Below are 19,545 nucleotides of genomic sequence, written 5' to 3'. Positions count from 1 at the left end.
AACTCTTAGCTGTGCGACATAGTGGGTCTTATAAGTCTCTGGATGGAAACAAGTATTTACCACTCACTAATAGCAAGCAGGTGTGTTACATTGTGAGAAACGTATCATAATGTACAGACAATACGGAAAACTTGTATCCTGACAAGAAAAACTTTAAAGCAACCTCCCAGTAATGGAGAACTTATTAAACTAGTCATTTACCGTAAATGCCTGCTGTCTATATAGTTTACCCTGCACACCCCTGTAACCTGAAAAGACTAGAGTCATATCAAAATACAGGTACCAAGAGGAATACGTTATTTGTTTTCCTTCTATGATCCTTCAAGGGAAAAAAACAACTTCTCTTTGGTGACAACTAGTGAATTTTCTGTACAGTAAAACATAACAAAGCCATTTACAGGTAAAAACTACATATAGTGACACAGACCTGGACCGTTCCACCTGAGCGGCTCTTCCATGTTTTCCACGCTGGAAGGAGACTCTGATGCTTTGTAATTCGGACTCCCCGCATCCTCTGGAGATTGGACCGATGCACCCAGAAAAGAAAATTCAAAGCTCTTTATCAATTAAGTGCAGGCACAGAATTCTCAGAAAACAGTATTATTTATTTACTTATTGCCCATCTCGGATACGATGCCAGTCCATGTGTGGCAGGAAGGAATTTCAAAATATTCAGAAAGTCTTAGGGTATGTGCACACCACGTCTTTACCGGAGCCGGCCGGCCTGAAAAAGTGCTTAAAAATGCTAGAAAGATGGCTCAGATGTATTGCAATGTCAAATTGACTGGCTGTGCATATGATGTCTTTCTGAACGTCTTTTAACCGCTTCTGCTCAATAGCTTGTATCAAAATGACCAAATAATTAAAAAAAAAAACAGGTAAATATGACAAAAAAAAAAAAAAATATTGAAAAGAATTTGCAGGACCCGGGTTTGGCAGCCATGTCTCGAGCCTGTGAATGTTCACCTACTTAGAAGCATCGAGGGCAATACTTTTGATTAGTAGGCCAAACATCATCATGAAGTGGCGGGGTCCTACTAGTCAGAAGTAGAGCCAAGGATGCCGGCAGCTAGTAGAACGTTCAGTCACGTCCATTGATGCTACATTCCCAATGGGTCCACTGATTGCACTTTAAAGTTTTTTTTCTTTCTGTACGAGGCTGTAGCACTTGGGTGGTCCGTGATTGTGGGAAGTGTGAAACTGGCCTTATGGTTAGTATGGATTATTTTGGGGGCTATAGAAGAAAATTCTAACTCGGGGCATCGTCATTTCTGGAGCACAGAAGACAGAAGGTGATAAAACAAGTCTTCAAAACAACAATCGCTCTGGGGGGAGGGTGTTAGGGACCTTGCTGCTAAACAATTGTAGGACTTGCTTGGAAATAATTAAAATAGGAAAACATTGATATATAATTATGAATAAATGTTGGCCTTAACCTTACAGGGGCTATAAACATCTCAATCATACTCTGTTCATCAGGTTCTGACCTTCCCATCTGATTCTACAGCAGCTCAGAGGTTAACATGGAGCAGAGGCCTGGGCTTTTCACTCGGCCTATTCCTAGCAACTGAGCTGATAATATTTCTCCCCATTAACAGCAGTTAAAGATGGCGTGATAAGCCTATCTGCATATGACAGTGCTGCTGATTACTGCACAAAGTGCATGTTTGCATATTGTCCTGCAACGATAACCACAACAGTTGAGATCGATAATGCCCATAAAAGCTGACGTCAGAATTATTAATAGCTGCCCGGGAACACGATTACCATCGGATCGATGGGAATTAAGGCCGCACCCCAACACGTTTTCTAGGGAGCAGCTGCCTCGCGCGATAAATGCGTTTTGTAAAGGGACTTAATCACTATCTATTTTTCAGCTTTTCCACTGATGAAGACGATTTCAGAACAAGTGGACGCAGGGGAAGAGTCTCATTTATTGTCTTATTTTAATAGGCTGAAGTTCAGTACATCAGTCAACCATGCTCAGCTCCATGTCAATTTAAGCTAACTCCTTTAGTCCAGCATACAATAATCTGGAATTTGTTGTGATTGGATGTTCATGCTCATTATACCAGTTCTAACGTTTTACTATAGATACATTGACCAGCTGTACCCATTTACCACCAGAACGTTGATGAAAATAAAAGGCTACAGAACAAAAATACATTGAGATTGGTATCTTGTACCAATTTGTATATCTCAAAAGTGCATTTTAAAATACCAAAAGTTGGGCAGTGTTATGACTGGGTAACCGATGAGAAGAGCAGAAAACCAGACAGGTTGGTAACTAAGCGGATTGCAGACCCTGATCCAATCCATACAACTAGCAGTAGGCGTGGAGCGTACCTACGATGATCCTAGACGCCTCGGCACAGCTGGAGAGCTAACTAAGCCTAAAGCAAGAAAGGGGAAATCTAAACTGCCCCAGAGCACCCCAAAGGAATAGATAGCCCCCAAACATATATTGTCGGTGAGACAAGATGAAAACACAAACGCAGGCAGGAAAATAGACTGAGAAAATGATGGGGCCCACACTGACTAGACAGGACAGGAAAGGAAAGACACTGTCTGCAATCACGCAAAAAACCCTGAAAAAGTCCAACACGTCTAATGCACAAAAACACTGAAGTCGCACGACTTCGCCCCACTATATCAGCACTCAGGTATATTTTGAAAGCAGAGCAAAAAGAGACCAACAGGGGACAAAACAAACTGGCACAAGCAGTAACAGATGGGCGGTGATCCAGCACAGCCCCAGCCGGAGCTGGCTGACCCCCTAAAAACAGAGAGAGACAAAACCAGATCAAATGCAAACAGAATAGCAAATGAATCACTTAGCTGAACATGCAGGGACAGAGCTGGAGGCACAGGAAGAAAATTACCAGCAGGGATAGAGGGAGTCGGCTGTCTTAAATCCCAATCTGAAACCCCAGATCTCCAATCACCATCCTCATTATCAGGTGGCAAGCCTCTGTCAATCAGATCAGCTCCATTACCTCCAGTAACCACCAGAGGGAGCCCCGAAAGATAACTTGCAACCCCTCTGTCAATCTGACAAGCTCCACTACCTTCAGTAATAACCAGAGGGAGGCCAGAAAGCAAATTCACAACAGGGCAGACTCAATCATATTCTATATATCCACCACTATTTCTTTAGGTCTTAGATTGCTTAATCGTAGACATGTTTCACCAACAAGTCTGCATAATTAGGGATACAATAGGGCAATGACCCCTGAAGATGTATACTTATCAGCGAAACATGTTGGAAATGGGATTTGTGATCAAACGCTAATCGATGACTAAGATCTACAGTAAATAGTGGTTGAAACGGCAGACCACGGCTAATGTTCCACACTATTGCCGCAGAACAGTAGTTTCAGCACATATTAAATGATATGAATAAAGCGGCCCAATCTTTGGGATTTTAAAGTAGATTTTTGAAAGCTAAGTATTGTCAAAAAAACAATTTTTAGGAATAATCAATAAAAGTTTTAATTAAAAGGTGGAAGTCATTGGGTAACGGATTGTGTCAATATATGATTTAATGTACCACACCAACTATTGGGGTCTTTTGAGAATATATGTAGAAGAGAAGACCAATCTTCTTTAGGTACCTGAGATGCGTGAAAGAGAAGACTCCTCGGCGAGTTTGCTCAGGTTAGGCATCGGGTCTGGTTCTTCCATCTCTTGGTCCAATGTCTGCAGCATCGGACTGCATCGTTCTCCTGGTAGTAAAGATAACAGGTCATGATGGAAACATTACATCAGATACGAGGAGTATAGTATCTGAGAATCCTAAAAAAAAAAAAAGGTACCTAACAAAACTGGTCATATCTAGGATATGTAAGCCTTGGCAAAATAAATTATACTGTATATATTTATAAGAGTGAAACATCAGCACATAAAGCTCACCTTCTGTGCCGTCACTGTAGGATGTATGAGAAGAGCCACAATCTGACAAATCTTCTGGGTCCGATGTGGTTCCATCTTTTTCGGAAAGGGCAGACTCTGCTGCTAAGTTCTCATCTGTCTCTTCCATTTCACCAAGAGAACCTTAAAAAAAAAAAAAAAAAAAAAAAGAAGAAGATTACTTCAAATATAGTTATAAAGTAGTGACAAAAATAACTTATTCCTCTGTTGGAAAGTACTGACGTCACCCACGTAAAATATAACCTGACACTTGGCTCCTGGTGAAAGTGCACAATAACAAAATATATCATTATCACCAAGTCATCAGTTATAAGGATGCCTATGGCAGAAGATACACTGGCCATGAGGATCTGACCACACGTGATTACATGGGCTGCACAATGGTTCAGTGATTGGCACTGCTATATAACATTAAAAAAAGACGACTGACACATTCAGGGTCTTTTCTTTTTTTCCTTAAATGCTTATACACTGGGCTACAAATATATTTTTTGCAATTGGGTTACATCAAAGAAATTTGCAGTGTTTGGATGTTATAAGCTTTTTGTTTTGCTGCACATTGCTGGCTGACAATGAGTTAATGGAGTATCAGTCCGTGTGGCATTTGTGTTTTTAACTCTCATCTCACTTTTTCTGAGCCCATCTCACTTACAAAAGTTCAAATTGGACGTGGTCTGTGGTCATTGGCACCTTGAAAAAGAGGCACCTTGAAAAAGAGGCAAAACGCGCGTCGGTGGCGGCGCTGCTTGTGGTCCTTGGATAAGTTCAGTATGGGTAAGCACTATGGCTTGGGATAGTGATTTTTTCAGGATGCGCACCTGTTAGGATCTCTTTTACCTTTATATCCCTCAAATATGGCCCATATTTGTTACAGGCACTAAGCACTTTATTTTGTTAATTTTTAGGACTAACAAGCAGCAGATACTTATCTGATCCTTTATATATTTTCTGTCATTTATGTAATTGTCAGTATTATATGTTTAATAAACTTTGCTTATTATTTTTATGTGATTGGACTTGTACTTCCCTTTTTTCCCTGTTTAATATGTTATGCGGGAGTGTCCATTTCCCAGTGAGACGGCACTACATAGTGGGCGACTCTACTGGGATTTACATTTGGTTCCGTATGGTTTTGTTTTATATGTCTGTGGTCATAAATCAGTGCAAAGGATTGCCGAAAAATTTAAAAAAAAAAAAAAAAGTATCTACATTGTCTCCGTCAGTACCAGCTCACTGACAGATTCTCAGCGAAGTCCTTCTGCACCCAGACTTAAAGTGATTGTAAAAGCCAAATGGTGCAGCATTTTATAATTACGGTAAACCCAATTTCATAATTATTTTTTAATGTAAAATGCTCACAATTATTTATTTTTTTATATTTTAAAGTCTCCTAAGGTGTCCATATCTATTAACTTTGCCTAATTTCCCTGTGTTACCATGAATTTTCCCCAGGCTGCCTATAAAAACACGCCACTAGAGATGTGTTATGACAAATGAACTGTGAGCTCCAGGGGACAAGACCACAGTGCACCAAGGTACGCAGCTGGTTACCACTAGACTTGATGAGCATGGTGCGACTATCACATTTAAGGGCGACTGATTTCAGCATATCATTTTGCTCATCGACATTGCACGACAATGATCTATTGGCCGGATTCTGACCCTAATATGCTTTGGAAATGGTCGCACTTGGCGATGATAGAAGTCGAAGACATTTTTAGCCGAGGTTTTGGGCATGAGATAGAGAGTGGCACGGCGTTCAGACCTCATAGGCTCCCTGACTGCAGGCATGTATATTTACGCAGCGAGAACAAAGGCTCCATAATCTATACATAGCGCACAACAATAAGCGTGGAGAAAGCCACTGCCAGACCCTGCACAGGCAATTTTTCTAATTCTGCTAATTTCAGTTCCAGCACAATTAAAGTCTGCACTGATAATGCTGAGAAACAATCAGCAGCTAACAAATCGCTTTTCTCCTCTTGTAAATGTAACATCGTTAAGCTAATTTCTTCGTTCACGGCTGCACGGCTCCTGGGTGTCTGATAAAATTAACCCCTTGGCTGCCTGGTCACATGGGCTGCCTTACTTGCCAGTGAGTCTGGAGGCAGTGGCACTTGGTGAAGCAGAAATGAATGGACTAGGAGATAAAGTAAGGACATTTTTTGCATACCTCGGTATCATTTCTGTGCATCCTAATGAGACCAAGAACATGTTACACAAGCTACACCATTACAGGTACCACGGTTAACAAAAAGTGGGCGTCCTGGAACCTTTACCACGTGGAGAGGATTGCAGATAAGCACATGTAGAAATTGTACTATTTCACAAGAAGTGACCAACTAAATAACTTACCTAAGCTACTTTAGGCATCATGGATGAAATAAGACGAAGTAACAGAAAACGCATTGCTCTAAATATATGACGTCAACAAAAGGTCTGCAGAATCCACAGACCACACAGTCCAAGAATTGCTGGGTCACCCAAGGAGTAAATCTGCCTGGATTTCACCTGGCATTTGCAATGATGTGAGGGCAGAAAAAGACTAGGAGAGAAATACTTGGATATCACGAACTGAACAACCCCAGCACCATGATCACTTGACCATAGTCTCTATCAAGACACAGAGATGCCCAATCTTACATTTATGACCAACCATAACTATATATCTAAAAGAAAGCGGCTCTATACACAACACAGTCATTTATGCCAAGGACGGGTTAATTAACATTTTATAAAAGCAATATTTTCACACCCAGTTTAGATTCCTGCCCATGAAACCGCATGCATGAAAAGTGCCCTCAGAGGCTAATGGAAGAGCCCCGGTTAGGGAACAAAGGATCTTTTCAGCAAACTTTAAATTCTCTCCCGATAACAATCTGAGATCAAACGCCTGCCGTTCAGGCCCAAGATCAATGCAATGAATTTAGTCTTCTGGCAGGCGTAATAAAAAAAAAATAAGAAAAAGATTAAAAAGGAAAATGTTGATATCTGACCCAAATTTCATCCCCTTCCTTTTTTCACGCTGCCTCGTGTTGTCTTAACCGTCTTGACGTTATAAGCTGAAATACTACAACCCAGCGTGAGGCCAGGCCACGGAAAATCCTCATTTTTATACGGAAGAACAATACTATCAATGTCCTCTCTGATGGAGGCAGCAATGTAGGCGAAATGCCGCATGTCCCACATGGAGAATTGACTCTATACCGACTGCATAGTTTACCAAGTTTTGGAGATGCTCTAGGGCATTATCTAGGAGTGTGCACTAACCGAGCGGGTACATTCCTGGTTGCAGGCTTTAGGATGAGGTATTGGAGGGGCCATTATCTGGTTATTACAAGCTTGGCAGTGGCTTCTGCATAGTGTTGCATCCCTGCTCTCTGCAGCCTTCGATATCACAGCATAGACAGATCAGAGGGCAATGAGCCTACTGCAGTCATGCAAGGCCTTGGCAAAACCTCAAAGACCTAATTTGGGAACGGAGCGCCTGACTTCATTATTTTTTCCCCCTTTACATAGGAATGCTCTCCACTTGCATATTATCAGGTTCTAGGCGTCTAAGCCATCGACCATTCTGCATTCACTGAAACTGGGCTACAGGCCACCAGGGCTGCCAACATGAAGCGAGTCGCCAAGGCTAGGGCTGGTGTTGGGGGCAGGGAGAAATGCCTGTCTGTGCTGCCTTTGCTGGGATAGCTGGCACTTATCACCTCTCGCAGGCATCCTCCAACAGACTGATCTGTCTATTCTTCATTAAGCAAATGCGCTGGGAAGGGAATGAGCACATAATAGCCATTTGATTTGCTGAGAGATATTTTGCATATTGGTTTGTCGCTGATAGCGAAATTTCATCAGCATCCTTTTTTCATGGTTTAAAAATGGAATTACTCGGCCGGTCACTGAAATGTAGAGAAATGGGAGAGCTCAAACCATTACACACAATCTCTCGCTATTATTATTAGATTGTAACAAGGGAGGGGAGGGAAATATGTGGCAATATATGTTACAGTGATGGCATCCCGGGAGTTAAATCCCACCGACAAGACCCAATTAAACTCCTTGTAGGGGAATACTATCCATGATCAGCCATACAGTCACGTATTAACATGGAGATGAAGAATTATGGCTGAAGGTGATAAGAGTCTCTGGGGATATCTGGCCATTTCTATAGGGGAGAAGACGATAAAGTGAAATGTAAAAGAAGGAGACAATCAGAGTCCAATCTAGATACGGCGCATAAGGAAAGAAAATTGGAGAAGATTTCTCCCATAATAAAACTGAAAATGTTAAAGAGGTATTCCCATTTCCAACATCCTACTCCAATATGTAGTAGGTGTAATAATAGTAATGTTAGAAAATACCTCCAATTAGAAATGTTGTATAGTTCTCCTGATTAGCTATATCGCTTACCCCATGTGCAGGGCATTACAGTAGTTTAGATATCCATGGTTACGACCACTAGCAGTCACTATATGAGTGGCCGTAACCATGGATCTTCAAGCTATTGCAATGCCATGCACAAGAGGTAAGCAATAAAGCTAATCAGGGTGCACTTTAGGGTCCCATATGTTTCAATACCAGGCTATAAGAGAGCCTCTTCCATATCAAAAGCGTCACACTTCCTATATAAACAAATGACTACCCCACCCAAATGTATGAGGACGGGCAGCGACCAGATGAGTCTGACTCTTCGAAACCTTTGTGATCTTCCATAAGGACTAAAACATTGTCAATTTTTGTAAATGTCACCAAATATCCAAATCTGTCATTGAATGCAGAAATTCAATGCCTAGAAGAGGCACAATAATGAGATACTAGGTTCACCCGTGTTCATCAGTAAGTATAGAACCCAGCAAGTGCCGGATTATCAAATATTCCCATATCAAAAATCAATGGAGGAAATAAAATATTCTTAATACAGGAGAATGCTAGTTTTCACATTGGGGATACCCTGAATCCACATTTTTTTCTTGCTTTCCTTCCAGACTCAGGAGTTTTGCACCTAAACGGTTGTAACAATGTTATGGTGCAGTACAGAGAGTCTATGAAACCATGGGAGACAACCTACAACTCTTCAGAAGAATGGAGCAAGGAGCCGACGCGTCACCTGATCAGGTCAAATCATCCTCTTGTCAGGCAGCTAATTCCCAGCACTTCCAGCTCTCCGCTGCTCACTCAGTGGATTGAGATACAATTTATCCCTAAATCCCGTCATCACACTACAGTAGTGCAATCTCTGAAGCGATGGTGTGCTGCAGGTTGCATCTCATCAGCCTTTATGGAACAACCACCTTCTGCATGCCCGGATAGCCTGAGACTGTCAAGGTTTCCAAACAGCTGCATTTTCACATAAATGGTGCAATCTTCAATATTTGGAGTACTCGGAGGAAACCCAAGCAAACACGGGGGACATGCAAACTCTCTACAGATGGTAGGATTTGAACCCAGGACCCCAGAGCTGCAAAGCAACAGTAATCACTGAGCCACCATATTTTCAAGAAGCCAAAAAGTGACCCAAGTGCGAGGCACTTAACAATAACTCTTCCCGCAACGGGTATCATAACGTATAATATGGAAGATTTGTTAGTTTGGAGTCAGGAAAAGTTGGTCAACTAACAATCCCTTGCGCAAGTTGCAAAAGAAGCCACAACAATTGTCGCCCACTGGGTCGGAGTCATCTTGATCAGCACAAGTAACGAGTGGCAGAAGGTTAGGGGATGGTAAAGGAGACGATCCAAACAAAGGATAGGGGGAGAAAAGCTACGGTTCAAAGGAGAAAAGGATTCCAAGTGATTGTCTGAGCGCTTCGTCCAAATTAAAGGCCGAATTAACTTCTTTCAACAGTGAAATAATAAACCGTTTCTAAAATGCTCCTCGTTTATCCACTAAATTAAAAAAAAAAAAAAAAAAAAAAGTGGTTTAAAGAGAAAGAATTTCAGGCTGGCAAGTGAAAGACCATGCCATATCAGAACTCAGGCATGCAGACAAGAGCAGGCCGATAAGGAAAGCCGATAACAGAAAATAGTAACACATCCGAACTTTCCCACCAGCCTGGAGATCATGGGAGAAGGATAGCGCTGCCCTCCCCACCTTCGGCACAGCTATCTGCTGCAGCCCTCATGCACGGCACACATACAATGCCACTTAACCCTTGAGTGCCCTGCAGGAGGTAGTTGCACAAAGAGGTCACTAAAGGGTTATACGCCCAAAAAAAAAGTAATGTTTCTAGAAATTTCTATAGGATTGGCTATGCTGCTAAATTCATGACCATGATATGATATTTTGGATCAGGTGTACAGAGACCGAAAAGACAACCATAATTGTGCCACTTGCTGCTCGGGGGTGTGGCTATGACTACTATATCCGCCCATGCAGAACCAGCTCACAACATCAACAATCCTTCCATGCCTGCATAAAGTCACCATTTACACAGCCTTATTTGCCTCCAGATCCAGAATAATGCCCAATAGAGAATGACACCCTAATGTGCTGCAGTTTTATAAGCAATAAACCTGAATTTAATCCATCTGCTGCTGCACCATCCGTCTTGTGGCCAGCTTGTTGGTGAGCCAAGTCATCAAAGCTGAAAAATAACTATAAATCTGTATGAGCATTTATTAATATGGATTCACCACCTCTCACGGATGAGACTACTGGCGTGTATTAAATTAGCGGCCTCTGAAAAAGGTAAGGTTATGTAGGAAAAATGGACACCTGTGTATACAAGATGAGGCTACTAAAGATTCACATATGTAGGGATTATCATCACATACCAAATCCCAACCTCCAAGGCTTGTTAAACAGTGTCCATCTCTCATTTCCAATATGTAATTCTGATTGGTTGCCATAGGGAGGAAGGAAACAAGGCGCAAGAGCAAATAAATAGGAATCTGTGAATTGCTACGAAATAAAACCCTTTCCTTGTCTCCCAATCTCCAGGTTGCAGAACACAAAGCAGTGATATTTAATGAATTTACCACAGCTGAATAGATCACGGTCTCGCATTTCAACTGTTGTTTATTTTCCTAAATATTATTAAATAATTATCCTTTCTGCGTTTTGTTTTTTTTTACATACAGAATGGTGCAAGAATTACTAAAAAAAAAAAAAAAAAATAAAAAAAATGCAAAAGTAATCATTCAATCATACTACAATTACGATATTTGCCTTTTCTTCCATTTATAAATTAATATAAAATAAATTCTGGACCATGTGCAATAATATGTAGCACCGGTCCTGTAGAAATCTATGTGGTGCAACTCCTATGTCTCAAAGGTTTTCTTCTAGTTGTCAAGATTCCTTATTGAAGGATGCAGCAGGCTCCATCGGACGCGATGTTAGGGTGTGTGCACACGTTGCGGAATCTGCTGCGGATTTGTCCGCATCCGCAGGTCAAAAGACCTGCGGTTTTAGCTGCAGATTAGTCTGCGGTTTGACACCTGATCATGGAGCAGGTGCCAAACCGCTGCGGAGTCCGCACAAAGAAGTGACATGCTGCGGTTTTAAAACCGCAGAAAATCAGTGCAGAATATTCCGCACCGTGGGCACAGCGGTTTTCATTGACTTACATGGTACTGTGGATCCGCAGGGCCAAATCTGCTGCGGATCCGCAGTAGAATGCGCAACATGTGCACACACCCTTACCAGCCCACATGGAGGAGCAAAAACTCCTTACGGATCAGTTTGAATTTTAAAGGGGTTGTCCACCACTGGACAACCCCTTTTTAAAGGAGTTCTCTAGGAATGAAAAGTTATAGATCATTGAGCATCTGACCGCTGGGACTGAAAACGGATTGGCAGAACAGAGCACTTTTACCCCCATTAGAATAGAGTTGTGGTGCGCATGCTCATTCTCTATGGGGCTAGAGGAATAAGCCGAGTGCAGCATTAGGCAGCAGGTCCATAGTGAATGAATGAAGCAGTGGTTTGACATGCGCACTGCCCGCTCCATTCTAACGCCCCATTCTGCAGATGGGTGTGGTCCCTGCGTTCAGACCCCTTGATGATCGGAGTTCTCACTTCTGTACAACCCCTTTAACTGCTAAAGTGCCCCACATAAAATAAAAAAAATATACTCACCTAATGGACTGGCACTCACCAATCACTTAAAATTGCTCATGTTACAAGACCGCTGCAGTCGATCAGCGGACACTAATCAGCTGCAGTCTTCACTATTCTCTCAGAGAAAAAAATCTGATACATTGTCTCACTTTTTAGATGTATTTTACACAAACAAGCAGAAAAGTACAGCAGTTTTAAGAACAAACAAATCCGGAACTTATCAGAAAGCAGATAATACAGAATCAGATGAGGAAGGAAGAGTGGAGGAAGGTTTTCCCAATGCACTCAGCATTTCCTTTGCTCCATCTACCACAAGTGATATCATCTGGATAGTGATTATTAGATAATACTTAACAAATATGTTGTGAACCTAAAGGCCGATCATACAGTAAGAGCCTCCAGTAAATTACTGGATACAGATGCACATAGTTGGTCTGGAACGTCAGTAGTTGACACTACAACTCTCAGCAAGAAGTAAAAAGCAGAGATCGTCATGGAATGGTGAGCGTTGTAGTCTATGAGTAGTTGGTGAGGTTGCAGGTTGTTAATCTACAGTAGATTTGTGTGAGAATGTAGAAAAATCTATAGAGAATATTCTCAGATTTGCTTCAAAGTCTGTGACCCTGAGCAGTCCGGAGATTAGTGAACTCTTAGGAATGAAGGGGAAGCTCCCCCCCACCCCAAAGTGACTGATATAAGCAGATAATGGCAGGTCCTCGCCCTCTTCAGAGACTGTCAGTTCCTCCATAGGCCATGACCCTGAATTCATCTTCACATTAGACTGAGGAGAGCCAGGATCCAGCAGGCAGATGCTTCCTATCAAGCCCTTGGGAGCATAAATGAGGCTCCACAGCTTGTAAAACAAGGGTCTGATGTTTATCAATCACTCTACAATTAAGGGTCTGGGGGAGAGGTATTATCAGAGGATGAACCACTCCTGCCAAACACTGCAGAGAGGGGTCAGAGGCTTCTGATCCGCTTCCATGGATGATGAAGCAGCAGTACTGGCCTACCTGCCTGCTGGACATGTAAAAGGGTAGCATAAAGCTGGGTTCACACGTAGCGGAACGCTCGCGGAAATTACCGCGAGAATTCCGGAATTCCTTTCTGCAGGAAAATTGCATTGTAAATTCCCGCGATTTTCCCGCGGAAAAACTAGCATTTTGCAAGCGTAATTAGCTTGCAGAATTGCTAGCGTTTTCCAAGCGATCTGTAGTATCACATGGAGAACTGATTGACAGGTTGGTCACACTCATCAAACATAGTGTTTGACGAGTGTGACCAACTTTTTACTATTGAGGCTGCCTATGCGGCATCAATAGTAAAAGATAGAATGTAAAAAATAATAATAATTAAAAAAAAAAAAAAAAAAGTTATTCTCACCTTCCGACATCCCGTGCAGCCTTCCCACCTCTCTCCACGCTCCCGGTCCCAGTAATCCTTTGCGACAATTACAGCGATGATGTTCGTTCTCACGGGATCGCGACGTCTTGCGGTCATTCGCGATGACGTCACGCAAATGACCGCGAGACTTCGCGATCCCGCGAGAACAGACGTCATCGCTTGCAAAGGATTACTGGGACCGGGAGCGTGGAGAGAGGCGGGAAGGCTGCGCGGGACGTCGGAAGGTGAGAATAACAATATTTTTTATTTTAAATTCTATTTTTTACAGGGATATGGTACCCAAAGCCCGGAGGACAGTCTCCTCTCCTCCGGACAGTGGGTACCATCCGCAAATGTTCTGCTTACTTTTCTCATGGTGTGCACAGCCACATGCGGAAAGTAAGCAGAACAATGCATTTCTATGGGTGCGGGATCGCCGCGATTCCGCGAAATTAATGAGCATGCTGCGTTTTTTACCACGAAGCGATTCCACCGCGGTAAAAACCACAGCATTGCGGAATCCCATAGGAATGCATGGGATGCTTATTTTTCGCGTTTTCGCGGCAAAATCGCTGTTAAAACCGCAGCGGAAACGCGAGAAAACCGCCACATGTGAACTCAGCCTAAAGATATGTTCACATGTGGCCTTTCTGCTGCATTTTTTACAGTACTGTCATGATCAATGAGATTTCTGAACTCATGCACACGCTTTTTTTTTTTTTTTTTTAGATGAGCTCGGTCACATTTTTGCTAGGTCAATTCTTTTAGCCTTTTTTTTGTTTTTTTTATGTACAATACAAAATAACATTACATAACATCATGGTACCGTATTATCCAGAAAAATCGATGTGTGTACTATATATGTTATTACATACACATCAACTGACGTTGCACTGTAGAAAAGTTTTTTTTTTCCTAATATCTTCTCCCTTTAAGTTTCATCCCATTGCTTCTCGTGTTTCCATGTGCAAATGAGAATAATGATCCCGCTACACTATGACAGCCGTTCAGATATTTGTAGACAGCTATTAAGTCGCCTCTTAAGTCTTTTTTGAAAGCTAAACATTCCCAGATCCTTTAATCGTTCCTCATAGGACATAGTTCGCAGTCCGCTCACCATCCTGGTTGCTATTCTCTGAACACTTGCTCCAGGACTAAAGGGGGATAATTACTTCACATGATCTAGACTCTTATGCCTCTGTTAATACATCCTAGAACTGTGTTTGCCTTTTTTGCTGCTGCATCACACTCTTGACTTTTGTGCAGTCTGTGACCTATTAGTGTACCCAAGTCTTTTTCACACATGCTGTTACTTAGCGTTTCACCAAGATTCATCAGGGGTACAAGGTTTTAGAGCCTAATAGTTTCTGCACCACTGATGAAGCCAGATTCAAAGTAAAACTTGTTGAAAGACTTGTGCCATATGTTTAAACAATTGTGGTGGCTGTGCCTGACACAAGTTGGGTGGTATATACTGCAGAGACATCATCAACACAACTAGTGCAGCAAGATGAGAGTTAAGGAATAGTGATGAGCGCGTATACTCGTTGCTCGTGTGTCCTCCGAGTATTTTGGCGTGCTCGGAGATTTAGTTTGTGTCGACGCAGCTGCATAATTTGTGGCTGCTTGTCAGGCTGAATACATGTGAGGAATGCCTGTTTGTTAGGGAATCCCCACATATATTCAGGCTATCTAGAAGACGCAAATCATGCAGATGCTTTGACACAAACTAAATCTCAGAGCATGCCAAAATACTCAGAGGAAACCCGAGCAACGAGTATACTCGCTCATCACAATTAAGGAAGAGCTTTCTCAACTAGATGGCAATATTGGATAATGTGCACTTTAGGGACTTCATGGTGGGAATATCACATTATTCAGTTTAAATAATACAGTGGGGAAAAAAGTATTTAGTCAGCCACCAATTGTGCAAGTTCTCTCACTTAAAAAGATGAGGGGCCTGTAATTGGCATCATAGGTAGACCACAACTATGACAATCAAAATGAGAAACCAAGTCCAGAAAATCACCTTGTGTGATTTGGCAAGATTTATTTTACAAATTGTGGTAGAAAGAATTTGGTCATTAACAAAACTTCATCTCAATATTTTGTTATATATCCTTTGTTGGCTGAGAGAGAATTCAAATGTTTTCTGTAAGTCTTCACAAGGTTGGCACATACTGTTGGTTTGTTGGCCCATTCCTCCATGCAGATTTCCTCTAGAGAAGTGATGTTTTGGGCTTGTCGCTGGGCAACACGGATTTTGAAATCCCTCCAAAAGGTTTTCTATGGGGTTGAGATCTGGAGACTGGCTAGGCCACTCCAGGACCTTCATATGCTTCATATAAAGCCACGCCTTGTTACCCTGGGGGTGTGCTTGGGATCATTATCATGACATGTATGAAATAAAGTGGGCACCACCAAAAGATAATCCAGCTCATTATCATGCTGAAAGACCCATCCACGTTTCATCTTCAATGCCCTTGCTGATGGAAGGAGGTTTGCAATCAAAATCTCATGATACATGGCCCCATTCACTGTCTCATGTACACGGATCAGTCCACCTGGTCCCTTTGCAGAGAAACCACCCCAAAGAATGATGTTTCCACCCCTATGCTTCACAGTAGGTATGGTGTTCTTTGGATGCAACTCAGCATCTGTCTCCTCCAAACACGACAAGTTTGGTTTCTACCAAACAGTTCTACTTTGGTTTAATTAGACCATATGACATTCTCCCAATACTCTACTGGATAATCCAAATGTTCTCTGTCAACCTTCAGACAGGCTCGGACATGTACTGACTTAAGCAGGGGGACACATCTGGCATTGCAGGATCTGAGTCCCTGGCGGCGTAGTGTGTTGCTGATGGTAGCCTTTGTTACGTCAGTCCCAGCTCTATGCAGTTTATTCACTAGGTCCCCCTTGTGGTTCTGGAATTTTTGCTAACCATTCTTGTGATCATTTTGACCCCACAGGATGAGATCTTGCGTTGAGCCCCAGATTGAGGGAGAGTATCAGTGGTCTTGTATGTCTTCCATTTTCTTATTATTGCTCCCACAGTTGATGGGATCACACCAAGTTGCTTGCCTAGTGCAGATTCAGTCTTCCCAGCCTAGTGCAGGGCTAAAATTTTGTTTCTGGTGTCCTTGGACAGCTCTTTGGTCTTCACCATTGTGGAGTTTAGAGTGTGACTGTGTGAGGTTGTGGACAGGTGTCTTTTATACGGATAACAAGTTCAAACAGGCGCCATTACTACAGGTAATGAGTGGAGGACAGAGGAGCCTCTTAAAGAAGAAGTTACAGGTCTGTGAGAGCCAGAAATCTTGCGTGTTTTTAGGTGACAAATACTTATTTTCCACCATAATTTGCTAAATAAATCTTGCCAAATCAGACAAGGTGATTTTCTGGATTTGTTTTCTCATTGTGACTCTCATAGTTGTGGTCTACCTATGATGTCAATTACAGGCCTCTCTCATTTTTTAAGTGGGAGAACTTGCACAATTGGTGGCTGACTAAATACTTTTTTCCCCACTGTGTCTAATAAAAAATAATGTAAAATACAAAAAGGTAATAAAAGGTAATGTTTTCTTTGTTCAGTCGTTTTTATTGAATTTTCTCAAATTTCTAACAAACAGACATTTACAAGAAACATAAAAATCCTGGCCGCGCAGGGCTCTAAAAGTGATGTTTTAATGAAAGCAGTGAATATGGTAGAAGAAAGAAAAGATGGACAAATCGATTGTAGGTGGTCAGACAATTATTCTAGGGTGAAGATGATCCTGCGACAGACATTTCTGCAACTGTCCAACCCATCTGAACAGGGCTTAGAGAAATCTATGCACTGGCTGCAAACAGTTAATTTTAGATGTATGTATTTATCAGTTGCAGAAATTCTTGCAATTAATCTGCTGTGTGTGAATATGTCCTTCCGGTTTTCTTTGATAGAAAACTAGTTAAGCAACAAAAAAAATAGCAGATTTTGATTGCCAAATGGTATGAACACCTAAACCAGATGTTTAGCCTCAGTACCTGCTAAGCCTTTACCCAGCAATCATCAGCATAGCTTGGCTAGGGGATAGGATACCACTTTATTATTCCTCTTCAACTTTTAATTATGTAATTATTAACAGCGAGGAAGGAAATTGTATAACAAATCTGACTTTTCTAAGCATTTTCTTACAGTATTAGTTAAAAATAAATAAATTAAAAAAACCGACTTGAAATCCAGGAGGTAATGTAGCTCACATAGCCTAGATGGGCCAAGTTATCATGTTGAACTAATCCTGTAATCAAAAGTAAATCGGTATTTCCTTCTGAGACGTTAAATAAATTGTGTTTACTGCCACTGATCAGCGCTCTAATGATACTTCACACAGAGTTATTAATGAGGAAGGAGAAATAGATTCTTCACCAAAATCAACATCAAAATCCCCTCTTTGAACAACATTCATCTAATTGTTTTTAATGCGAAAAAGCTCCGAACATGCACACGATGCGGGTTTCTTTACAATATTTTGAGCATTTCCAAATAAAAAGGACCCTTTCACAAAATTGAATTTTTTTGGTGTATTTATTTTTTATTCTCTACATTGCAGAGATTTGGGCTCCTGAAGTTCACCAGTGTTGTACGCTAGCACCAGAAATATTACATTTCGTGCAGAATTTACATCAGTCAAGTGGTGTAAATTTTGATGAATTTGCCAGATGGGTTTCAAAGCACTCCGTCCCAGGTGCATACACTCAATGAAACTGCCAGGGTCTGGAGTAAAATGGCAAAAGTCAATGAAGTTTTGCACAACTTTGCAAGAGTGTTTTATGCCCACAATTCTAGTGTATCTTGATGATTCGGACCCAAAGTATATTAGAAAGCTGTAGAACTTCTTGTTATGCACAATTCATACTTCCTTTTCTTATTAAAAAAAAAAACACACTTTTGAAACTATCCCCAAACGCTGCCTGTAGCTACATCCTAAGATTTATTTCCTTGCCAGGGACACAAACCTGGTAATAACCACGTCTCCCCGGCCTCTATGGCCTTATCTACCAAGAGATCTGGTTACTGCCTCATAAAGTGAGAGCGCTGGGTTTAGTTATCTGCAGAGAGACCACAAGTGGGACATAATCTCCAGCAGACACACAGTCCGCCTGGCACAAGGGTGTGAGTTATGAGGCTTTCCTCTCCTGCAGAATAAACATGGCATTACTGCGGCTATAAAAGATCACTTCCACCTTAACACCACTTAAAACAAACAGGCTGCTGCAACTTTCCTTTATGTGATCCCCCGGCTGGAGAATTAATGGTCTTACAAGAGCAATGGCCACAGTTCTCCTGATCTTAGCCGGTAGCAATGTGTACAGATCCATAACAATTAGCTCTACTGTGTCTTGTTTTCATGGTGCCTAAGCACAGGATAAGAAGCAGGCGCTTGATGAACATAGACAGACCAAAACCCCCTTGTTGTGTCACCTTCATATATATTATAGATAGATATAGCTAGAGAGACTGATTTACAAAAAGCCTCAAAATTCACAAAGACGAACGTTAAAAATCATATTTACATGCAAGCTACTAAAAAATTCTGACCGATGACTACCGCTGTCGGCCAAAGTCAAATTACCTACTGATGTATTTTATCTTAAAGGGTTTGTCCAGGATATTGACTATAATAGCAGCAATGTAATATCACATTACCTTTAAATCCTCTGCCGGTCATGTGCTGCAGGTGAGCGCTGCAGCCAATCACTGGCTCCAGTGTTTATGTGTCATACATGACAGCATCAACACTAAAGCCAGTGATTGGCTGCAGCGGTCACTTAAGCGGTAAAGCAGGAATGGTGAGATTTCGTGTCCCCACAAGAACTGCTGTTAAGTACGTTTTATTCAAGTCTAGAAAACTCATTTAACCCTTTCAAGACGTATAGGTACGTCATAGGTCGTATCCCTGTATTTTGATCTGACAGCGGCATTTAACATGAGCGTGTCATAAACCCCGTTCATTGGCGCCACTGTCACATGAACATGGGGTGCCAATGGGTTGGCATGACAATCAGGCGTCTGCAGTAGACCCCCACGCTTGTTATTGCAGATCCGCTATGAGCGCCGCCCTGTGGCCGACAATCATAGCAGATCAATCTTGCTAGTTAAATGTGTAGCACAGGAGATCGGATGAT

The 19,545-nt window shown here is 41.8% G+C and overlaps 1 protein-coding gene across 1 annotated transcript in view; it reads right to left on the bottom strand.

Moving 5' to 3' along the window:
- Positions 1-19,545, bottom strand: part of ZFPM1 (zinc finger protein, FOG family member 1) — a 128,833-nt gene that overhangs the window by 50,090 nt on the left and 59,198 nt on the right. Inside the window, exons 2-4 of the mRNA XM_073554930.1 lie at positions 3,913-4,053; positions 3,615-3,725; positions 428-514 (exon numbers count right to left, since the gene is read on the bottom strand). Of these exons, the coding sequence (XP_073411031.1) occupies positions 428-514; positions 3,615-3,725; positions 3,913-4,053 (339 nt within the window). The remainder of the gene's footprint in view (positions 1-427; positions 515-3,614; positions 3,726-3,912; positions 4,054-19,545) is intronic.

Source organism: Dendrobates tinctorius, unplaced genomic scaffold (assembly GCF_039654945.1).
Source record: "Dendrobates tinctorius isolate UK_male_01 unplaced genomic scaffold, ASM3965494v1 ptg000214l, whole genome shotgun sequence".
Classification (NCBI taxonomy): Eukaryota; Metazoa; Chordata; class Amphibia; order Anura; family Dendrobatidae; genus Dendrobates; species Dendrobates tinctorius.
This window is presented reverse-complemented; position numbering and strand designations above follow the sequence as displayed.